At 46.8% G+C, this 24,384-nt stretch overlaps 1 protein-coding gene and 1 non-coding gene across 2 annotated transcripts in view; both read right to left on the bottom strand.

Moving 5' to 3' along the window:
• The window catches only part of TMEM104 (transmembrane protein 104), a 529,892-nt gene that overhangs the window by 155,750 nt on the left and 349,758 nt on the right, over positions 1-24,384 (bottom strand). The window contains exons 7-8 of the mRNA XM_069654861.1: positions 10,219-10,318; positions 9,914-10,016 (exon numbers count right to left, since the gene is read on the bottom strand). Coding sequence (XP_069510962.1) covers positions 9,914-10,016; positions 10,219-10,318 — 203 coding nt within the window. The remainder of the gene's footprint in view (positions 1-9,913; positions 10,017-10,218; positions 10,319-24,384) is intronic.
• On the bottom strand, positions 576-758 carry LOC138448179 (U2 spliceosomal RNA). The gene has a single exon (XR_011260029.1). It is a non-coding gene; the product is annotated as a U2 spliceosomal RNA (small nuclear RNA).

The following is a 24,384-nucleotide window of genomic DNA, read 5'->3' on the forward strand; positions in this document are numbered from 1 at the left end:
CCAGATGAGCCTTGGCCGGAAGACCAGGGGGTATACCCTGAGCCGTATTATCCCTGGGGAGAGCAGGAGAAGGATTGGCCACAAAAGGACCGGCGTGAGTTAGAGCCTCCACGCTGGTGGAAGGGTTTAGCCGTTATCTGGCTAAGCCACTTTAGTGTTTTGTGTTCTTTCTTTGCCTTCTCTAGGGCGTCATGAACCGCCTTCCCAAAACGGTTAGTTCTACACTGGCCTGTTGATTAGAGAGGCTTGAATTTTGGGTTTAAAAACAGAGTTTTTCAAACAGGCGTGTCATTTAAGTTAGGTAGCCTGGGCTAGGGTGCGTCCAGCGGTCTCAGACGAGTACAGCGTGTTCTTCAGTATGTTATGGGTTACTTGTCTGCCTTCAGCCACGACCACCAGCAGGTGTGATCGGGTGGGCTCTGGGACATCTTGAAGACCATCCTGAACTAGGCACCATTGGACATCACTAACTTGTCAGGAGAGTGGTGTTATTTGCGATCCTTGTGGAGAAGGCCGCAGAGCGGGTGACCCGTTTACACAGGGCATAAAGCATTTTACAGTCTTTGTCCGGAGGGGGGAGGTGAACCAGTCCTGGAGGTACTGCAATATCAGGTTGAGGCGTGGAGTGGACAGAGCAAGCTTCCATTCCATCTCCCTGTTCCAAAAATCGATTTAATATATGGTCCCCAGATAGAAGACGTATCAGATATTAAACTGATAAGAACAGATACACTTGATCCAAAAGGATGAGAAGCGGTTCCCCGCACCATTCAGCCCACCTAACGTCTTCGGTTGAATGAGCTTATAGGCTGTGCATGATCGCTTGTCATGGTCGCGAAGAAGACACTTATTGCATCAGAGATGGGTGTCCTTCCAAGGAAACTTGCCATTACACGACGAGCAAAATTTAAAGGGTGTCCTCTCCATAGCAGAGGGTAGCGGCAGCCAGGCCAAGAAGAGAAAGAGAGGGGTGAAGGAAATACATCATCAGAGAGGAGTAAACCCAGGGCTCCACTCTCCCTACTGTAAGGGCCTGGCCAGAGGGCCAAGGCGACGCGGTCGACAGTTGCCGAGCAGTTGAGATGTCGTCAGCAGCAAGAAACCCACAAAGCAGTCGTCGAGAAGGTTAGTCGGAAGACTAGACGACCGTAGGTCGTGGGGGCAAACTTAGCAATATAAAATTCTTGCAAACTCTGGATAGCCGACCAACTAGGTTGGCATAAAATAATCTTATGGAGGACCTCGACGCGTTAGGGATTTTGGGTACACTACATGTCACGTTAGGGATAGTGTTACAGTCATACCCATGTAAACGTCCCCTTTCGATCTTCGAAAGAAAGATGGAATACTCCGCGACTTCCACTAGATGTCGGACTATATGCACAGTATGTGATTCTAAGCAGATCCACAAGCATCAGAAATGAATGACACATTTTTGCAGATATTACAATCAGCCACACTAGAGGAGGAAGATATTGTATTTACAGCGGATGTTATGTTAAGTTGATTTATAGTGCACCACAACCACCCAAGGGCAGTCTGCAGACGCTCACGTGGCTCTGCAAGAGAAGAGGGCTCGGTGTGTTAGAGGGCATACGATAGGTTCAGAACCAGGAGGAACTGGCGTATGAACATTGTCTTGCGTGTGGGAGTTGGTTCGGGAGGCCCATTGTGTTGTTACCGTATACGTAGGACTCAGTGCCTCAGATGTGTGCTAGAGTCTGGTGTGTGTGTGTTGTGCAATGTTCAGGTGGCGTTTGCTGTCGTGTGCACTGGTTAGTTGTATCCATAAGGAGTCCAGGGTCACGGATTGGCTGTTAGGTGTATGAATATATTGTGTTGGTGTGCATTTGTGTAGTGGTGATGGATTTATGGACTATAAGCATGGATTTTCCCTCTAAGAGTCTAAGAGTTGGAAGGGTGCTTACATCATAGTAGTTCTCTTGTGTTTATGTGCAATGTGGCTAGCCGCTAGTCATGTATAGTGGTGTTAGTTATGTTGGAGGAGCGGGTTAGTAAGTCGGTCAGTTTAATGATGCCTCTGGCGCAAGTCTTTGTTGCCGCTTGTTAGGGAGATTTATCATGTGTATGCTTTATCCCCTCTCCTAGTGAGATCCCGCATACATTTTGCTGGATTTCTGGAACTTTTTTCTTTAATCCTGAATGAGTGGAGCCTTTTTCCACCCATTCATTCTTATGGGCTCCTCCTTTTGGAACTCCTTTGTGTTTTACTGTCCAATGGAGTCTGCTTTCCTCCATCTCTCTATTTAAGGCTACAGCTCCTTATGAGCAGTGCTGCTGGGGACCCTTTGGGTCCTACCTTTGAGACTCCTTTCTAGATCCTAGAGTAACTACAGTTACTAAGGACAGAGGGATACTTAGTATCTCTCCTAAAACGTTATAGTTAAAACGTTATAGTCTCAGAGATTAGCACACACCACACCTTCCGTGGAGTGCCAAGGGGATACTTCGTATCCCCCTTCTCTCTGTTCCTGTGACTTATGTCAAATAGACAATCTCCTAGTTATGGCGGGTGGCAGTGAACGTGTTCTAACAACTATTGTGTCTATCTTTTCTATTGCTTAACTTGATCCGTGAAGTCGCTCCAGAGCGTTGGGAGTGCACATAGAGGTGACCAGGGTACACCCCTCTTACCTCCATCGCAAGCTGCTGCTTGTGTCCCTTTAGCGAGTCCTTAACAGGGTCTCCAACATTGGTTTAATCATAAAGACTAGCGACTTGAAAGTATCCACAGGAACGCTGCTGCTCATCAAGACTTTAAGCCCTCTACGAACTGCCTTTAGCGAGGGTCGCGTTTTGGAACTTAAACGACTTGTTGAGCGAAGAAACCACCTCTAGAACCTTAAGCCTTGCTAGTATAACAGTAAACAACTATTTTCCTTCCCAAAAGTCACTATCTTATATGTGTATGTAGAGTAAATGTCTTTACTGTATTTCTGCTAAGATTCAAGAGTGCGCGTTATTACCGATAATACAATGCACCTGTCATTACTGTCAAAAACTGTAACAAATGTAAACGCAAGACACTACCAACTAAGCAGTGGCCTTTGAAAAGTGTTCTAAAGTATTCCTAAGTGTTTTAGTGTACAGTGCTAAGTATTTAAAAGTGATTCTTGAGTAAATATAATAAATCTATATTTTAATGTGCAAGTTTTTCTTTGATGTGCATTGCTAACTAGGTTCAGTGCACTTACCTACAGCTCACATTTCCCTCGTATGATAAGCCTGACTGCTCTGCTCCTCTACCAAGGTTCCAGCAGTGGTACATACTGATACTAAGAGTTCGGGATCTACAGTTCCCTGGGCCTAAGAGTTGGGGGATCTACAGGCCCCTGGGAAAGCTTAGTAAAGTCTTACCTCCAAGTGGGACTTTAGGAAAACTCCCCTAACATTGTTCACTGGAATCTTTCCATGTCCTTGGTTATGGTCCGTTGGCCAATCTCGCCTCCTCTCCAGGCCTGGAGGCTGACTTCCCCTACGGGTTTGGTGGCAGACGGTTGGTTGTACCTAGTGGGTTTCTGGTTACTTGCCCAGGTTAGTCATGGCAGTTGGGTGTGGACCTATTCAGGCCTTGCAAATTCTTAAAAATCCCACTAGATCTGCAGGATGAGTTCCTTAGTTTAAATACTGGACCTAAAGGAAATGCACTTGCCCCAAGGTTACTGGTCGCAAAATATTTACTGGTGTTTTTGTAAAACGGTGCATGTCGCCATAAGCACACTTAATATTTGGTGCAATGCTGCCAAGCATGCACAGCGAAACTTGTATTTGCCATTTACTGCAAAGTGAGCAAGGTCGAGTATCATTCAATGGTAAATTTAGCACGTGTTCCAGTCTCACTGTGCCGACACAAATTGTACAGAGATTGCTTCAGTTGCAAAATTATTTAATGAGAACATATGCAGCCTGACAAGCGTTTCGAGCAGTCCTTGCTCTTCCTCTGAGGCTGATACAATTCTAGAATGTGATTCTACACAAACAAAGGTACATTAAACCACATAATGCAATGAGTAAATGTAGGTGAGGCAATTATCATTATAAGGGCAGCCATGTCCAAGGGGGGACAGAGGGTATAGCAAAACCAACACCACATATAAATCACCCATGAATTAACACAGGCATGAAAAGTATCATTGTTCATTGCAAGTAAAGATTCCATGCATCAGGTTTCAAAAATAATGTTGAGCCGGAAAAGAACATTAAAGGGGGAACACAAATGACACAGAAAACAGTAATTAGGTTTATATATATATATATAAAGAAATTTTAAATACCGTAGATATGGAGTATGCCAAATTTGGAAGGAGCCATGGTTGCAAGAGATCAATCCAACAATAAGAAAAGAAGACCACCAACAATTTTATCACAGTGCCGTTTGCACATGTGAATTACTTAAGAAGTGATGTTATCACTCATCGAGGCAATTGATCGGTCATATACAGATTGGGATTAGGTACCTTGTATTCTAATAGGTCTGGTGTGATTGGTCGGATTGTTGTCTGGTTTAACTGAAAACGTTCCAACATGTACATAAAGTGAAAGTTAGAATGACAGAAATATGGCAATGGCGATATGTGCAGTATTGCATTTGTGATTACCTAAATTCGGTATACTTAATAAATATGTGGTAGCGCGTACCTCTTATTCCTCGCAAATGCGGCATCCATATAATTCTATATCAAGCTGTCATTGATGAAGATATATGGTTGATCATAGTGATGGAAGGATTTCCAAGAGAGAGGGGGTGCCGTTTGTTCAGCGAAATGGGAAAAAGTAAACAAAGCGAATATTAGAAATGTGAGACGTCTCTTCTATTGCATACCGTAAGCAGTTAGCACTTGCGGAAACATCTATATGGAATAGTATGGGGTCTTAAGGACCGTGAATAATTTCTTACCGAGTGGTAAATTACAAATGCATCTGATCCCCACACAGGCACTGTGCCGTCTGGCTGGATTATGTGTTCTCCTGAGGCTAGTTCGCGGATGGCGTTCCGCAGAGCTGACTTTTGGAGCCGACATATTGAGTGAGTGTTGATTATGGAATGACTGAATAGACGGCGAATGGAGCCACTGTGAGTTATGTGGCTTCAAGAAATAGTTTGACACACATTAAGAGTGTCAGGTAATATTGGGGCATTCCGGTGAAGAGAGCTAATTGCAATTATGCCAGTTGGGCAATTAAATTATACATAGAAGAAATTTTAATTGAAAACGCGGCATCCGTGAAGTGTGGAAAATAAAAGTGGTTCAATCACCTATGGTAAACAGATTAGACGTCTAAAATAAAATGAGAGGACCTATTTGATCCTGTGGCCTCTAACGACCAAGCAACCAACCAAGCTCCTATTGGCATATCAATCTATATACCCATTGGTGATGTGCTAAAGTCACTAAAGTAGTAATGAGCATGTCCAAGTTGATATATTAAATACAAAGACACAGACTAGCATGGGGTGAATTGCAATTAGTTGAAGGAACTGGACAAGGGTCATGGAAGATCAATTCAAAAAATCTAAGGTGATAAACTATAGAAACATTGCGGATTCATGGTCAGAATTGAGTCCGCTCTGAAGAGTCCTGTATTGGCATACAAGTCTGGCTTCAAGCCTGCGGAGTGTTAGGTGTTAGGCCCCCCCCCCCCCCGAGGGGGCAAAGTAGCTTTAGCCAAACCCGCAAATCTAATGTTCTGTTTGAGGTCCAATTGGTGAAATTTCTGCCAATGGTTGGCTAATGGATATTTAGCATCTTGACTTGCTATGGTAGACAAATGTTCTCTGATTCGAATCTTGAGGGGTCTGATTGTGCTACCGATGTATTTCTTATTGCATACACAGATGATGCAGTACACAGTGAATTTGGTGTTGCAATAATTCTATGTTCTTGTCCTGAATTAAATAGGACGCTTTTGGTTTCAATGCTAGTGGGCTAGGAGATTTGGCAAGCCATGGCTGCTGAATGGGTGCACAGCTGATGTTATAATAAATTGTGGAGGTGATGCTCGACCTGGTAGCCCTAGTTGTGTGGGTGGGCAAGTTTGGGGTGATACTTCGGTTTTAATGCTTTACCGTTCAGATTTCCTTGGCACATAAATTGTTATCCCTAAGTCGTTCTGTTGATTGGGCGGCCTTCTCTTCGTTGATCACTCTAGTTGTTGGGAGTGGGGGTGGGGGTGGGTTTCGGTGCAGTGTTCTGGTCCTCTTTGATTTTGCTGCTATCTGTGACCGCGTCCCTGAGTGTGTTTCTTTGGTCTGTGATGCTTTGTTGTCTATGTCCCTCGTCTGTTGAATAACCAGGTTTTGAGTCTTTTCCTGAAGGTGATGTGGTATTCTGTGGTTCTAATTTCTTTGGGCATGATGTTCCATAGGTTAACAATTAGGCGTGAGAATGCTGTTCCTCCAAATTTCTTCTTTTCATACTGTTTTGTCTCAATTTGTAGGTCGTCGCCTGATATTAGGTCCCTTCTCGGCTGGTAGCGGGTGATCTGGTCTTAGAGGAATTCAGCTCCTTTAGGGAGGATTTTCAGTTTCTGTGCTAATTCCCTTTAACCTGAGAGACCCCCAGCACCTTTGATGAACTCTGGACCTTTTTTTAGTTTAATCTCCTGAGTGAGTGGAACCTTTTACCACTCATTCCTTTTCTCTGACTGGGATTTTAATTTGTACTGTTTTATGGAGTCTGGTAAACACCATATGGGATACATTACTTACTGTAATCATATTTCTGATGCTTGTATCTACTTAGATTCACATGCTATGCATAAGCCGACATCTAGTGGAAGCTGCAGAGTATTACAGTTGTTTTCGAAACTCGTTAAGGGATGGCGACATGGCGTGCCAATAATACTATCCCTAGTGTGACATCCACTGTACCATGATCCTTCACGCATCGAGGTCCCTCTGCCCTCCCAGGCAGGCATCCTCCTCCCAACCCAGTCGTCGCCATCCTTGTCATCCTTCACCTTCCAATCCTAGTCATCCTCCTTCATCTCCCATTAGTCACCCCCTCCTCGTCCTGGTCATCCTCTTCATCACAGTGATTGTACTCCTCCACAATCCAGTCCTCCTCCAAGTCGTCATTCTCCTCCTCCAAGTTGCCATCCAATTAGTCCCAGTCATCCACTTCCTCCTCCCGAACATACTTCCCCCCGCCCCCTATTCACCTGCCTCATCCCAGTTGTAATCCTCATCCTCTTTCTCCTCCCAGTTGATGACCCATCCTAGTCATCCTCGTCCTCCCATTGATTGTCCTCCAGTCTTAATCCTCCCAGTCGTCCTCTTCCTCCTCCATCACCAACAGTCATCCTCCTCGTCCCAACCATCATCTTGTTCCTCCTCCACCAGTCACCTTCCCTCTTTCCAGTCGTCATAACACACCACCAGTCAGTCTCCTTCCCCCAGTTTATGTCCTCCGAGTCGTGGCCCTCCTCGGCTCCCAGACACCCTCCCCATTTGTCATCCCCCACCCATCATCCTCACTTCCAGTTCCCCCCAATCGTTGTCCTCCCCAGTCACCATCGCTGTCCTTGTCTCCATTAGCCTTTTCTATCATTGTCATCCTCCCAAATAACCTCCTCCGGCCACATAGTCTGTCATTGTCTTTCTCCTCCTCCATCATCATCTCAGTCACAATCATCCTCCCCTGCTCCCTCAGTCATCATCCTCTGCCCTCTCCTTCGTATTCTTCCCCAGGTCCTCCTCATCCCTATACGCACCGTCCTCGCCATACTCTCCCATCCCAGTCATTCTGTGCCCAGTTATCCTCCTAGTTCTCTTTCACCACCTCCTCCATCCTTGCCCTTCCCCGCTCTCCAAACCGCTCCCATCGTTGTCACTGTCCTGCTCCAGCCCACTCCTCCAGCCCTCCAATCTTCCGACCCCATCCAGTGCCAGTCCTCTTCCTTTCAGTCAGTCCTCCAGTTCACTTCTTCCCCCGCCATTCCTCAAACTCCCTGCCAATCTCCACCGACACCCCGCCAGTCCTCCACCGCCAGTCATCCATCGACACCCCGCCAATCCTCCACTGACACCCTGCCAGTCCTCCCGTTCTCTTGAATCCCAAGTCCACCACCAACCTCTCCCCATAGTCCTACACCATCCAACTCTTCTCCGTCCTCCTCCTCCCCAACCTTTCTCAACTCTTCTCCGCAGCCCTTCCACTCCTGCCCGGACTGCCCCATTCATTTACCATACACACCCCCAGTCTTTCTCCACCTCCTCCTGACTCCTCCCACTCAGCCCTAACCCCTCCTCTCCAGCCCTCCTGTCCACACCTTCCCAGTCCTCCACTGTCCACAGCCCTCACCATACCATCTCCTCCCCAGCCCTCACCCCACTTCCAGGTCATGAGCTACCCTACCCCTTTTGTCCAGCCTTTACCAAACCCCTCCCCAGCCTTCCTCCTCTCCAGCTCTCCTTCTGCAGAGGCCTCCCCGAACACCCACTTCACTCCATCCATCCATCCATCCATCCATCCATCCCTCCATCCCTCCATCCCTCCCTACTTTTCCTCACTGCCTAGTAATCTTCCTCCTCCCTAGCCATCAACCCTCCTCGTCAACCCATCTTCCTTCCCAGCCCCCTCCTCCCCAGCCTTCCCACTGCAATTCCTCCTTAGCCCTCCCCTTCTGTCTCCAGTCTCCTTAAACCAATTATTCCTCCTTTCCCATCCTCCCCTCCATTTCCTCAAGCCACCATTATCGCTGTATTCAAGCATCATGGCTGTCTGATACTGTCCTGCTACTGGCACAATGCCACAGTCAGAGGTGAAAATGAAAGTGACAAGTTCCATATACCTTAAGCTTGCCTAACCCATCTGCTAGCCAATAGCAGGTAGTTCCACGTGAACAAAAGGGTAGTGCACCGACTGCATCACGCACAGAGCTGCTCAGCAGGAGCATAAGTGCATCTTGGAAACTTGGTCTGGAGACAGGGGGTGCTCCCCCCTCCTGGCGGTGTCAGTGTGGTGTCTCATTTTCATGGGTGCCTACTGGTTGCTCGCACCCTGGATCCATCTGCTAAACCAGGTGACCACACAAGAACAAGGAACAGAGAAGCAAAAAAATAAATAAATAAATAAATAAATAAAAAATAAAGACTCCTACGAAATATGTTGTCAAACAGAAACACAACTCAAGATTTTAGTTTGTTGCATGGGTATGGACATTCTAGGTTGCAAGTCTAGCGGATTTCAGCATTCTACATTTCTGTAGCGTGGTAAGCAGTTTTTAATTCGATAAAAAGTGTATGTAAGCTCCAAAATAGATTATGCTAATCCCAAGTGACTAGAACACTTCTGAAGGATCTACAGGTGAAAGGGCAGACCCACTGTCAAATATGGCATAGGTAGAATCAGAATGCTTTAATTAAAACGTTGATTTGGAGGTAGCAAGCCTGGGGTCACAGAGAGAATCAAAATGTTCCCAACGGGTTGTTGGACATGAGGGGGTGATGCAGCAAGAAAGAGGTAGAGGTCAGACTACTTCAGAAAGCAAGAAAGAGCATTAAAAAGTATTCCAATTTCATCCTGGTTTATCGGAAACAAAAATTTGAAAGTTAACCTTTCATGACCTTGACAATGGAGAGCAGGGCATTGGGGTGAGAATAAGGAATAACAGAGCGGCGAATGTAAAATGGTGCATCATCCAAACCCAACCTAGCCCATATGCAGGTCTCATAGAATGGTGTGTAGACTGCTATAGACCAGGATGGCAAGATGGCAAGGAAGTCGGCCAGCAAAAAACATTCTCAGAATCTGGAATGCACTGCAAAAAACATCAAAAGACTAGGCAGACCACACTGGAATGGGCATACTGTACAGGCTAGAGCTCATGCAGAACATGTAGGGATTATTAGCGTTTGCATCATTGAAAGTGGTAGAACAAAGCTGTTTACCAGGTAGATTCTGTAGGCATCGATTCTGCGGATGGAACCCCAGCACTGTTCAGTGTCATTCTTGGTGCCATCCGTCACGCTGCAGGAATCATTCCCAGAGAAACTGTGGTAAAGTCAACAAATTAGAATAACACAAACCTACACATCACCTCAGCGACATGTGTTGTCCCCTCCTGAAACCCTGCTTCTGGCTCTTCAGCTCTTTTCCCCTTTTTCAACTCACTACCCCTCACTTGCTGCTCCCTATTCCCTGAGCCTAGTGAGTATTTCAGATTTTCCTACAGTCGAACTAAGAAATCACTTACCAGGTGACTTGCATGAGAGACATGGGTACAGCAGCTGCATAGATGGCCAGGTCACCATACAGGTAGATGATGATGCAGAAGTAAAATAAATTGATCCCCACTGCATGAAAAAGAAAAAGAAGAAACCATGGATACAAGGAGTGAAACCTAATTCATCATAGAAAGACAAGAACAGCCACCACACATACTGCTGGTACAAGGTAGACCTTCCCTGCCCGATTGACAGATGGACAATATCTCTGAGAATATTCCTGGAGGTCTCAAAGGGCAAGTGGTAAAATATTTTCTTTATTTATAAGTGAGACATTTACTCTTGTGAAATGATGAAGATCAGTTAAGTACCATCAAGTATTTCTCCCATGACAGACAGAAGAAAAGAAGGTCTCTGAGATGGAGCTATGAGGCATTAAAGCCATTTGCAAAAGTATTGTAAGGTGAGCTAGAAAAAATCGTTGTTGGCTACCTAGACTCAAATGAAGTACTAGCATAGAATTGGTTCCCAAGAGTTTGGATTAGGAATGTACTTTGAATTAGTTATCAGAGCACTTTCAGCTCAGACTTGTGAGAAACCCGAGAGCGTCCTCAGTTCTTTTCCCCCCTGTATCCTCCTCTCAGGTGGCCAGGACAAGGCCATCACTTTTGGATCCTGAACCTGAGGGTGGATATGGGAGGGAGGATCACCAGGGTGGAGGGAACCTGCTGAGTGGGGAGAGGAGGTCCTTAGGTGAGACATGGTATCCCCCATTCCCTTTTCATAATGAACTCTCTATCTCTCAAGCCTTTGTAAACTACTGTCAGTCATTTGAATTTTCTTCCTTCCAAAATGTCCCCCAGAAATACCACCTCAACACTGGGATGAGGAAGAGACCAACTAGGAAAACATCCTCATTTGGTTGAGACAAACCCCCATCAACCTTATATTGTTAATACAAACACACATCAGTCCAGTACCAAGACGAGGAGGAGACAACACACAGTAATACATACCTCCTGTATTAATTCAAACATCCCCAAACACCACTCTGGTACTGAGACAAAGAATAGGGCTATGGAGGAATACAGGTGGAACAGCCAGGAACGTCCACCTAATGAAACACTTGTGTATAGGCGCGTTATAAATGCCATATCATATCATATCATGGGTTTCGACAGACAGGCAATTGGACTTAATGACCCACGCCTGTGGTCACATAACACACCCAATGCATTTAAGGATTGTCACTGCATGGAGCAGGGAAGAACGGGCTGGAGAGAAGGGAACTGAAGACACAGGAGCTGGGAGTTGTGTCAAGCAGAAGAGAGATAGATGCTGAGGCCGAGGACGGTAGCGAGAGGGTCTGGAAGTCCTGCAACCCTCACTAGCGGGTACACGCAGCAGAAGCTGTGGTATGCCAAAGAATCCCAGCTGCTGGGGGAAACCAGGAGAGCGAGCAGTGCTCTCTGTGGCTGCCGCGAAGGAAAGGAAAAGCTTGTGGAAGCCTGGAAGCAGAAAGGAGCGAGGAGCTTCCATGTGCAAACGGTGAGTGGCAAAACAGGGAAACACTCATACCGGGGTGCTCCAGGAACTTGAAACAAGTACTTTTGAATGCTGAACGAACTGAAGGTTATTAAAAGTAATTTTGAAAGCAGAAACAAGTACTTGTGAATACTGTAAGGAACTCATGGTGGCAACAGTAAAGACAGATACCAGTGATCACAGTTCAAGTGTGTTTATTGAACTGCAAAGGTAGGTTGGAAAAAACGCAAAATATAAAAAGAATTGTGAGATAATGTTCTCAAGAAAGGAAGTGTTCACAAATAATAAGTCAGGATGCATTACTTGAGGTCTCCCTTCCCCATGTTTTCAGCATGGGGCAAGGTAGGATTTTGGCGCGCAGCTCAGACTCGAGTTTTCCCAGCACGAGGTTACAGTTCCGCTTTCAGCAATCAGGGCTTTTGGCGGTTAAGTCTCTTTTCTACAAAAAAATCTCTTGCCTCCGTAAACGTGATGTGTCCGAAATAACAAAGATCCTTTTCACATATACACTGCTTGGTGCTCTTCAACCGTGGATCCCCCTCTTCCGGGGACAGATCCCTAGAAAGTTTCTTAATGATACCAGGACCTCGGATAGTTCTGTTCTCTTGCTTATGAGGACCTGTCTGTTCGAAGTATCAAAACAAAAGTTTTAAAAAAAGCTCTTTTTATTCAGGTGATAGTTCTTCACTCCTGGGTTCCCCCTCTTTCGGGCTCAGACCCCTGTCGAATATCACGTCTCTTTGTTGGATTCCCTCTGGCAGGTCATGCATTCAAAAAAGCTTTCCCTCTATATTTTGGTTTGTTGCACTCACGGGTCGGTGGGTGTTGGCTTTTCACCCTTGGATCCCCCTCTTTCGGGCTCAGATCTAACTGGACTGTTCGCCCCCCTCGATCGGGTTCACTATGGCTTTCAATGCAACTTATCTGGTGACTTTCGCAAATCTTAATGTCTTTGTATAGTTCACTGTGGACATCCCTTGGCCAGGTTCACTCTTGTCAACACACTATTTCAGCACTTTAGACTGTCTCCTCTTTATTGGAATCCCTCATTCAGGTTCACATTTGCCAATCTGTCAATCGCACCTTTTCTCATTCAACTCTTATGATGCAGACTCACTTCCCTTAGCTTCACAATCATCTGTCGGTCAAAGACTTTCAACTGTACAGAGGATTTTACAAGACCCCTGTATGAACACTTTGACCACTCTTCTCGACTTTCCCATTGCCTTCTGGTTTCAGTAGTTTCAATTATCGGGTAATCGCCCAGAGTTTCCTGAGTGAGCACCCAGGTGGTGCTGGACTACTGTTGCTGGTTTCCCCCCCTTTCACATCAATCGCAAATTATGCTTTTAAAGTTCAATTAGCCGTTTGCTATTTTTCATTCAACACAGTTTGGTTTCTTATCGACTCTCCCCTCAGCTCACGGCTGTGATGAACTGCTTGGCTTTCCTTCTGGTTGGAGTCAAGGTTGGTACCACGGAGTCCAGCGTCTCTCCCTGGCTTGGTTATCAGTGGAGGAGGTGCTCGTGTACTGTCGACATCTGCTGCAACACACGCTGGCTGTTGTTCGCGGTCTTACAATTTCTTCTGCTGAGGTTTCACAGGCCTCATCAACTGTTCGGTATGCGCCGTCTTTCTCCTCTTGAACTGCTCTGCTGTGTGCTCCCTGGATGTACATTCTGCCTGGCTCGTCTTGTGCTCCACCTTTTATCCTTGTGGGGAAGGGAAAGGGCCGTCAGATGTGTGTGGTTCTGGTCAATTGCCTGACTTTGCCTGATCTTGGTGTTGGGACAAGTCAGGTAAATAGCTCAAGTGTAAGTCCATCGTCCTTCCTAATGTGCAAAAGTGTTCACGTTGGAAAAGGGTGGGGGGTAAAGTGCTTTTGCATCCCATGTGGTAGGTTGGGAAAAAGTTGTCAGAATAAGGGGGATACCGCCTTTTACCCGTCAGTGTCCCCTTTCCACTCCATTGTAAAGAACGGAGGGGGGGTCTGTACTTCCGCTCTCTATAGGGTAGAGGGGAGGCACAGAGACCCATGCCAAGATTCTCTAGTATTGGTAGACGTAGTCTAGCAATCAAGGCCTAGCTTCCCAGGAGGTGATGCAAACTGGTTCTTAAGTACAGTGTAGTCCCCAAGCACCCACAAAGGAATGCCCACACACTGTATCGGTTAAAACACAGTCTTTATATAATTAATATTCAAGGTCATATACACGATCACGATAACTCACTTTGTACTCCGAAAATCAAAAATGGTAAATCTATACAATTCTTAAGTGGTACCACTAACGTTATTAGATCTCATTAAAGTGCATACGGTCAGAATGACACACAGATCAAAATAAAGAGGAAACCAGCAGTAGAGAGAGGAAGGAAAGCAAGATGGTTGAGCAATAGGGAGAATACTGGTAACTACCGTTAAACACAGCTCTGTGTGGAGATCCCCCACCCCCACCTGGGCAACCTGTAGAGGAAAGATACAAGCCCAGTCCATATATTGCTCCCACTAGACTTTCCAATTGTCCACTCACTTTACTCTGTCATCCATTTTTGGAGCTACATTTTGACTCTGATGGGCTACTCACATACTGGTTGTTTTCCCTCTTGACGTACCCTTACGCTATTGGTCAAACACTTCCCACCAATAGCGATGGCCGTCACTCACCCCTGAGCTACACACTCACCCCAGCACCCAGCCGGCACCCCATTGGCTGGAGGTCCTAAGGGGTGAGTGCTTTTAAAAAATGGGAGTGACACTCCTCGGCAGAATCCACTGCCACGAGGAGTGCAGTCGCCATTGATGGGCACGGGTAAGTCACACTGCCTTTTTTGCTATTTTAGGTCTCCGTCACTATAGCAGACGGCCAAGGCACCTCCAGCACTCCCAACTTGCTGCTCAAGTTTTTGACAGTTTTGTATGCAATTCCGCCTCGATAATGCGTCCGCGCACCGCTGTAGCGCTTCCGTCATAATTAGGTAAAAATGCAATTTCGAGACCACGGTGCGCTTTAGCATGTGACACGTCCATCATTACCTCGCATAGATGTGCTAAACACTGTCATTAGTTGACACCATCCTCAGCATGGGCTAACACCACGGCAACACGGGACACCCCGGTTTATCGCCACTAGACAAGACATGGGCACAGTACCCTACCATGCTGCTACCTCTCCCACCACAGTTGCTGTACGAGCGTTTTTAACCACATTTTTAATCCTTGGACTATAGTAAGCGGCACCTCCCAGCCTATAGTTCACTATAGCATTCACACCTGGTCCCTGCATTCAGCAGGGTGTTTGGATGGATAGCTTAATCACTATCAGGCTATGACCATTTCACAAAGCTATGTAGACACCCACACCACTGGTGTCCCTAGTTCTTGGTCCAACATGTACCACACCCGCACAATCCCACGCTGGATGTGCTTTGGCCGATGCCGTCTATAGACTTGGTCCACCCAGAGTGTGAAGATAACCGTTTGTTAACCTTTTCTTTCACAGCTCCTAGAAACCCAAGGTTATTCATTTGCCATTGTGACCAGATTTTTACGAGTCTACCCATGTCACGTGCTGACCTGCTTCCCAGAGTCCGGTACCCATAACAGGACTCCCAGCACAGCGTCCCCGCTGCACCACAGCAGACAGTAAGCTGTCTCATTGAAATACACCACCAGGGTATTTTTGGCTCTAATCAGCCATTATTTATTAATATTTAAATGAATCATTGATTCCCTGAGAGCCTGACAGCTCTCCCTTCCCCCACAGATTACCTTTACGGACAACACCGCTACCAGTGATCATCCTGATGAAGGCCGCCACCACCACCTCTGGCTCTCACCCAGCCCTGTTTGGCCCAAACACTTCCGTGTCGATGTTTTGTGGCACAACCCCTGTGTATATGTGTTTATAGATAGTGTTGTGTACACTATTGTGTTTAGTACCCCCGGACCTACCACAGTCCTGGGACGCACCCTGTAAAAATTCTATGTCACCACTTACCTGTACTGCATACTCCTGCATCACTGTGGAAACTGTTCCTCAACAATATAAGTGGACAATACTCGCCTGTATTTCCCTTGTAAAATATACGTCCGTCCTAAAAACTTTCATGCTTATCGAAAGCCTTGTAAATGTTTAAATATATTCATCTGTGCAAAATCGTTTTGGAGGCAAAATAAAATAGCTTCAAAACTAGACCGCTGTCTACAGATTTCTCACCCCGATTACTAGCATTTTGCATACATGCAAGGTGTCCAGGACAGTTGCTTGGGTGACAGGGAGGAATGCGAAGCAGGAGGCATCTGATGGGTGGTTTGGTAGCTAGTAGTGCTTTCTTAGTCATGATTGTACTGCGTAACAGGTCAATTTTAGCAGAGAGGGCAGCTTGAATGGTGGTACACCACACTTTGTCAGGTTTCACCCGAGTTTTAGGCGCACCAGAGTTTTTCAGTCATCGCAGAATGAATGGAGAATAATTCCTTGGTGTTGGAGCTAGCATTACCCTTTCTGTCATAGGAGGAGGCTTTAGTTGAAATTATTGCTGACTTATACGCCTTTGTGGCATCAGCAATATTGGAGGCATTAGACACGTTGGGGTGCTTCTTGTGGAGATGTTCAATAGCTCTTTTCTTTCTACAGAGAGTAACCAGCTCATCTGTGAACCAGATGTAGGTGGGTTTGAAGGGTTTCGCTTTTAAGTGGAGCATGCTGGTCTAGCGTCGAGAGGAGGCGCTGGTGGTAGTGAGCAGCGAGGGCAGAAGGACACTTGGTATATGACACAGAGGAAGCAAGGAGTGAGAATAATGTGGGCTTAAGGGTCCCGTGAGAGAGTTTCTGGGTGCTTCTGGCGAGAATTTGATCCAGCAGTGGAGTCATGCTAGGAGTGAGTTTGGGGTGAAGAAGTGTGAATTCAATAAGGTGGTAATCAGACCAGGGCAATGGGCTGATGTGCGACATATCCATGGCAGGGATGTTGGTAGAGTTAGGTTGGCTATAAGGAGGAGAATGTTGTACGATACCTGGGGTTGGTCTTGAGTTTGAGTAGCAGAGTTTCGTACCCTGCAAAGGGAGGAATAGGGCAGGTGCGAATATGGAGAGAACAACAAGTTGCTTACCAACTGTAACATTTTTTCGACTGGTTGTTCCTCCCACGTATTCCTCATCTATGATATTCTTATCTCCACAGGTTTGCTGTTTCGGCAAAACATTTTCGGCAGAGGGCGCTGTGCACGAGGTTGTGGCGTCGATGTCCCTCGACGGTCTCCGTAGCATGTCGACGTCACAAGTCGTATAAGTAGCTTGTGCCGTGCCTGTTGGCTTCAGTTCTGTTTTTTCGTGGTATTATTCGAGGGAACACCCAGGCGTGCCTCAGATAAGCTCTTCGTGAAGGAGAAGTGTAAATAACAAAAACTGTACTGCGGGGTAGGATGGGAGGGGCGATGAGGAATACGTGGGAGGAACATCCAGTTGAAAGAACGCTACAGTTGGTAAGTAACTTGTTCTTCAAACCTATTCCTCATCTATGATAGACTCCCAGAGCAGTAGTAAAATTTGGAGGTGGGAGTACTAATTATTTTTATCATGTATGGAATGAAGTACAGCTTTTGCAAACAGACCTTCCTGGGAAGAAGAGGCATCTAAAAAATAATGCTTAACAAAGGTGTGCATTGATGCCCATGTTACAGCTGAACAAATATCAATTACAGGGACTCCCCTCTTCAGAGCCGCGAAGTAGCCATACACCTTGTGGAATGGGCACGAAGTCTCTCCGGTGGGTCTTTCCCAGCTAATCTGTAGCACTCTACTGTAGCCAAAGTAATCCAGCGTGATATAGTTTGTTTTGTCCCCGCTAATCCCAGTTTATGGCACGTGTAACCCACAAAAAATTGGCCATCCTTGCGCAACCTTGTCATTCTTGATATATAAAAGCTCAGAGCCGCTCTTGGATCCAGTCTGTGTAATCTCTCTTCTTCTTTGCCCAAATGAGGAGGAGGATAGAAGGTTAGAAGTGTGATTTTTTGTGACAAACGAAAGTCAAACTACTTTAGTCAAAAAAGAAGGTTTAACTCCAAGTACCACCTTATCCTTGTAAAAGGTAGTATACAGTGGTTTGCATGAGAGTACACATTTGTGAGCCCCTTCGAAAACTGAATAATCAAAAGGAATCTTAAAATAGGAAACCTCTTCCGAGGAGCGCTTGAATATAGAAAGCGCTGCCAAATATCCTTTTATTGTCTTAATCTAGAGCCCCAGATTGGCCAGATGTAATAGAAAAGATAGCACTGTAGGAGTGCCACATTGAAAAGGGTCCACATTCTTATCTTTGCACCAGTTACTTAACGTATTCCAACGACACCGGTACACGGATTTAGTGGCTGGCCTTCTGGCTGAAAGCAAAATGTCCATTACGTCGTCCGGGAGGTCCAAATCCTTATATCTCAACCTCTCAGAAACCATGTGTGAAGGTGGAGTTTCTTGACCTCTGGATGAAGAACCCAACCTTCCTCTTGCAAGAGAAGAGCTTCTCTTTGTAGAAGACGTATTGGAGGGCAGATGGACATGTCCAGAAGGTCCGGGTACCACGTCCTCCTGGCCCAATCCGGGGCAATTAGGATCATGGGTTTCCTGAACTTTCTCAACCTCCTGATTACATGAGGAATCACGGGGACTGTGGGAAAACGTGTACAGAAGTGGAAATTCCCAGTCCACTACGAATGCTTATCCTAGAGCTCCTCTTGGGGGAAATTCCCTTGAGCAGTACTGATCGCACTTTTGGTTGACCGAGGTCGCGAACAGATCCACCCGAGGGGTTCCCCAAAGGGTGAAGATCTCTTGAAGGACTTCCTAAGCTAATTTCCACTCGTGGGATACTGTGCTCTGCCTGCTCAGAGCGTTCGCTGCTGTGTTCTGCTCTCCGGCTAGGTTAACTGCCGACAGAGATATTCCTTTTCGTATTGCCCAGAACCAGAGCTGCATTGCCTCTCTGCACAGTGGTAGTGACCCTACATCTCCTCTCTTGTTGAGGAAGTGCATGGCCACTGTGTTATCCGTCATTATCAGGACATTTCTTCTCCGTACAGAGGGCAGAAAGGCCTTCAGTGCTAGTCTTATCGCCTTCAGCTCCAAAAGGTTGACGTGTAGTTTGGACTCCGATGGAGACCAACGACCACCGATTGTCAGATCGTTGGTATGGGCTCCCCACCCTGTGAGTGAGGAGTCTGTCACTACTGTTATCTCCGGCCTGGTTGCCAAAAGGATTCTCCCCTGAGAATATTGTCGTTCCAAGCCCCCCATAGAGGGTCCTGGGCAACTGTGCTTGGAACTTGCAGCAGATCCGACATATTCCCCGATAATTGGGACCACTGAGTCCTGAGGGCCCATTGAAGGGACCTCATTGTCAATCGAGCCTCTACCACCAGAAAAATGCAGGATGCCATGAGGCCAAGCAACCTCAGAAAATCGAAGGCAGGCAGGTGCTAGGCATTTGGGAACTTTGTCACCATCCACCATCCCCCGATGAAGTATCCAGGGCTGCTACGATAAATTGGAGTCTTTGGCATGATACCATATGGGACTTCTTGTAATTGAGGGAGAAGACCAGTCTGTGAAGGGAGCGGCAGGTGATTGAGAGATGTTCCTGAGCTTGTTCGGGGGAACGAGCCCTGATCAACCAATCGTCCAGGTAGGAGTAGACATGAATTCCCCCCTTCTCCTGAGTCTCGCTGCCACCACCGCCATCAGTTTGGTGAAAACCCTCGGGTGGAGGTCAGCCCGAATGGCACAACTCGAAACTGATAGTGAGCCGCCAACCGCGAACCTCAGGTACTTTCTGTGCTTGAGATGGATTGGCACATGAAAGTAAGCATCCTGAAGGTCCAATGATACCAACCAGTCTTCGAGTTGGAGAGCCTGAAGGATCTGAGAAAGGGTTACCATCTTGAACTTGTCCTTTCTGAGGAACTTGTTCAAGCTTCTTAAGTCCAAGATGGGTCTCAGTCCTCTGTCCTTCTTTGGGATGAGAAAGTAAGGGGAGTACCAACCCTTGTTCCTCTCCGCTACAGGTACATGTTCTATTGCACCTTTCTCTAGCACGGTTATAATTTCCTGCACAAGGAGCAGATCTGGAATTTTGACAGAGTTGGCTCCCGGTGGATGATCCTGAGGCCTTTTTAGGAAGGGAAGTAACCTTGAGCTACTGTTTCCAGTGCCCAAGCATCTGAAGTAATGCCACGCTATTTGTTCAGATGCCGAGTGATTCTGTATCCCACCGGGGTCTTGTGTGCTAAGGTCTCAGAGATTTGAAGGCGGCTGCAGGAGCGGCTGAGGGCAAAGATGCCGCTGCTGAGGCTGATTTCGCACCTCTTCCTCGTCCACTACGAGGGACATTTCTTTTACCTTTCTGTGCGGCCTGTCCTCTTCCTCTACCAAATGAGGAGTAGTAACGAAAAGAACGACCTCTCCAGCAAGATGAGCCTGAAAAATGTTTTTGAGGCTGCCACATAGAGGTCGCTAACTGACTTAGATGCCGCCTTGGAGGTCTGCAGTTTTTCTAAGCTCTCATCAGCTTTACTGCTGAACAGCCTCGAGCTGTCAAAAGGAATGTTGAGTAGCCTGGCCTGCACGTCCGGTGCAAACCCAGACTTCCTTAACCACGCAAATCTGCCCAGTACTGTGCTTGCAGCCATGGATCTGCTGATGCTGTCAACAGTATCCAATTCACATTGGAGACATTCCCCCATTGCCTCCTTGCCATCTTTCACAATATTCAGAAAGCCTTCCCTTTCTTCGCCTTCTGGAATATGTTCAGCCGCCACCTTTATGCAATCCCACAGGGTATGGGTGAACCTGGCCAGGGTACAGGTAACATTTGCTGACTTAAGAGCCATACTGCCTGAGGAAAATACCTTGCGAGCCCAAGCGTCCACCTTTTTATCCTCTCTATTTGGGGGGATAGATGAATAAACTGACTGCCTCGTGGGAGTAGCAGCTTGTACCAGTAGACTTTCTGGCGTAGGGTGTTTACTCAGATAATCAGGGTCACAGCTTGATGGCCTATATTTTTTAGGAAAGTCTTTATTGACTGCTGCAACAGACTCAGGAGTCTCCCCATTTGCAACCACTGTTCTGTGAAGAGCCCTATGAAAGCGAAGAACTGGGTCCTTTTGGGGGCCATGGTCCAGGATATTGGTCATCTCATCTTGTTCAAAGGTTGGTAAAGACCCACACGAACCCATATATTCAGCAACTCTGTTCATCAAGTTCCTGAACCCGGAATCTGCATGTTCTGCAGGATCAGATTTTTGAAAATCCAACTCTGGTGACAATGCCACTTGCAGAGTGAAAAGTGTCACAAAGGTCTCTAAATCTTGACTCCGGGTCAATCAATTCCTCTGGCACATTTCTAGTATAAAATTTTACTCCAAATGGAGAAATGTCTTCCTCTGAGGCACTTCTTCCTCAAAAATGAAGGACATGGACTTAAAAAAAGTCTGATTTGGGTAAAGGTGTATACCTTTTTTTCCTGTTCTGGAATTTGCCTAGAGGGAATTGAAGGATTCTTCGAAATCGTTGACGACTTTCATAAAGGTGCCAATATCTCCTTTGGCGTCGAGGTAGTCAGCGCCGAAGAACCAGTCGAGTGCTTCGACGGTTTATGCTTTCTAGCCGATACCAGGGAATCACTTGAATCTCAAGGAACCTTTGGCGTTTTAATGTTAGGTTGAGATTGTCGAGTTTCCTCCGTACTACTGGACTTGGCCTTAGTAGTTTCGTACTCTCCTGCATTGTCCAAAGGAGCGACCGGGGTCTGGCTCTTACGAGGTTTCTTTGATGGGGTCGAGGGCGCATTCTCAAAGACATTCATCATTTGTTTTCTAAACTCTTCCCATTTCCTAGGGGAATCCGACTTAGTCGGACATCTTACCATCTCGGTAGATGTGTCTGATGAAGAGGAAGGAGATCTATGTCTCCTAAGGTCTCCATCTACTCCTCGATCGAGATCTCTTAGAGTGTTTCTGTCTATTGGAGTCTCGACTCGCTGGACTTTCTATGCTTCTTTGAAGCGGCCTTCAAAGATGCCTTCGAAGCTGCCCGCCCCAGCGCTAGTTTACCTTTTCGTTCGTGTGAACGATTGACAGGATCTGGAGTCGCCGGTCCGAACCCAAGCACCAAAGGCAGACACAGTGAGGGCAGTGATCGACATTTTAGAACCACAGTCGACACACTTTTCTTTCACTTTTTCTTTCTTTAATTTTTTTTTCCCCGTCTTAGGAGTGAAAGGAGGTGAAGATGATTACTTTTTCTCTGAGGAAAATATGAAGCGCACCATTTACTCGATTGCGAAGCAATCGGAAAAACGGGAACTGAAGCCAACGGGCGCGGCACAAGCTACTTATACGACTGGTGACGTTGACACGCTACGGAGACCGTCGAGGGACATTAATGCCACTACCTCGTGCACAGCGCCCTCTGTCTACCTTTTTTTCCGAAACAGCGAAACTGGGAGATACGAATATCACAGATGAGGAATACGTGGGAAGACACAATCCATTCGAAAATGTTGAGATAAGAGCGTCCCCTCCACCAATGGCGTTAGTAGTGTCAGCCCTGTAAATTGTGTAGTTTGGGGGAATGGCGAGACTGAGCAAAGGGCTCGAGGCACTATGGAGTCGGTATTCTGTCATTGCGAGTAGGTCAAGATGGCAGTCATGAGGAGGTCATGGAACTCTATTGCGTTTGCTCCCAAGGAACGTACATTAATGAGAGCGCAGATGAGGGAAAACAATCCGATTGGTCATAGTGATAGGCACCAGATTAGCTGGTGGGGACGTAAGCATTACATAGTCTGACTAGAGAGTCTATGATGTCTGGGCTCAGCAACTACCGGGTAAAGCCTTGCAGGTCAGTGGAGAGCAGGAGTGTTCTGGAATGCAGGTTAAGTATCCTCTGGAGGCCCAGTAGGGGATAGGAAGGAGGAGGGAATTTTCAGGAGTTGCATACGTTCTGGTGCAGACGAGGCTGCGCGTTTGGGAGCGGAGGGTGGCGAGTTGGGAAGGTGGTGGGTGGAGGCCTAGTGCTGAGTTGACCGTTAGTCTGGTTGAAGGTCCGATTACGTTTAGGGAGCAATAGGGTAGGCTTAGGCAAGTCCCCAGAGTGTGAAGCGCTAGGCGGAGAGGGTGCTAAAAGTTGTGAAGGTGTGTTTTGCAGTAGTGAATAAAGGAAGGCAGGTGGCGGGAAGGGCGTAGGCTTAGGAAGCATAATGGCCAGGAAGATAGTGCTTATGGGCGGATTAAATTGTGGCAAATCCTGCACATAGCAGGGCAGAGCAAGGTGGTTTGATACCGAGCAGTCTAAAGAAGGTGGGACTGCTGTGGCAGATGGCAGGAAGCAGGTGGGAGGTATATGTAGACCAGTGGGTATTGGAGGCTGAGTGAGCGCACTTGTGGAAGTAGATTTGGCGTGTCGCTAGAAGGGATGTGGAAAGCCACCGGAGGCAGGAACGGTGAGGGTGGCATATGAACGGTATCCTTAGAAGATACAGGGATGGGTGCGACAGAGACAGGAGGGGCTTTGCCTTTAGTAGCACTGAGGGGCATGTGGAGTAGGAGGTAATCCTGTGGCAGAGGCCGATGGAATTGATACATGGGAACACAGGAAATGGGCAAGGCAAAGTCAGGTTACACAGGGTCATATAATGCATGAGAGCTCTTACCTCTTGGGTGACTCACGAAGGGTACATCACAAGTTCTATGAGCAGGAATAGCAGGTGTCGGACTGGCATTGTAGTCTTGTGTACAAAGCGTGAACCGGGAGATCACGGCACTAAAGTTTTGCGGGAAGTGGCCCGGTTGCCCAGTCTGTCCTGGACACGGCCGGACAGGGATAATAGGCCTGTTTCGCATGACGGCTCCCCTGGATTCAGCCAAGTGAAGCGTGATGCGACCAATATGCATCTAGCAGCCAAGGTGGCTTAGTGGTCGGCGTGATGGCAGCGGACATGCTGGTAGGGAGCAGAAGCTCCAGTGCAGCAAATACAAGTCAAGCTGGGCTTAACTCAATGATGTGATATGGTATGGCATTTATAACGTGCCTATACACAAATTAATTCAGAAGTCATCTTCAGGGAACAGGCATCAGGCTGAAGGCTCAAGGGTGGTACAAGAGAGCCAACCACTATGCCACTGTTGTGCAAGTATCCTTCGTCTGCACCCTTACAGCTACCTTACTGGCTATTTGCTAAAATGTGTACTATTAAATGCCCCCGTCAATCTAAAAAATCATAGGCTGAACAAAAGAGGTAACCCTATTACCCATAAAATCATCTATTTATCACATGCTGCACTAGTAACATTCTTCCACATACAAAATACTTATCCATACCATAACCTCATCACAGTGTCATTCATGACCTTTCGTCAGGCTGCATAACTTTCCCATTGGCGTTTTCTATTTAGTTGCAAAGTACAAGATTTGTAAGCCAGTCGGAGCAGACCAAGCCATTCAGCAGTGTGTGATTTTTTCTGTGTCTTCCAGGTTTGCATAACGGAACGTTTCCTAACCGTTTTCTTTGCTCCAAATATTCACACCCAGGGAAGGCCAATCAGATGGCTGGAACAGCGGGTGAGAATAGAGATTCTCTGCCAGCCGCTTCCA

The sequence above is a fragment of the Ambystoma mexicanum genome, chromosome 3q, assembly GCF_040938575.1.
Source record: "Ambystoma mexicanum isolate Mex_15411 chromosome 3q, UKY_AmexF1_1, whole genome shotgun sequence".
NCBI lineage: Eukaryota > Metazoa > Chordata > Amphibia > Caudata > Ambystomatidae > Ambystoma > Ambystoma mexicanum.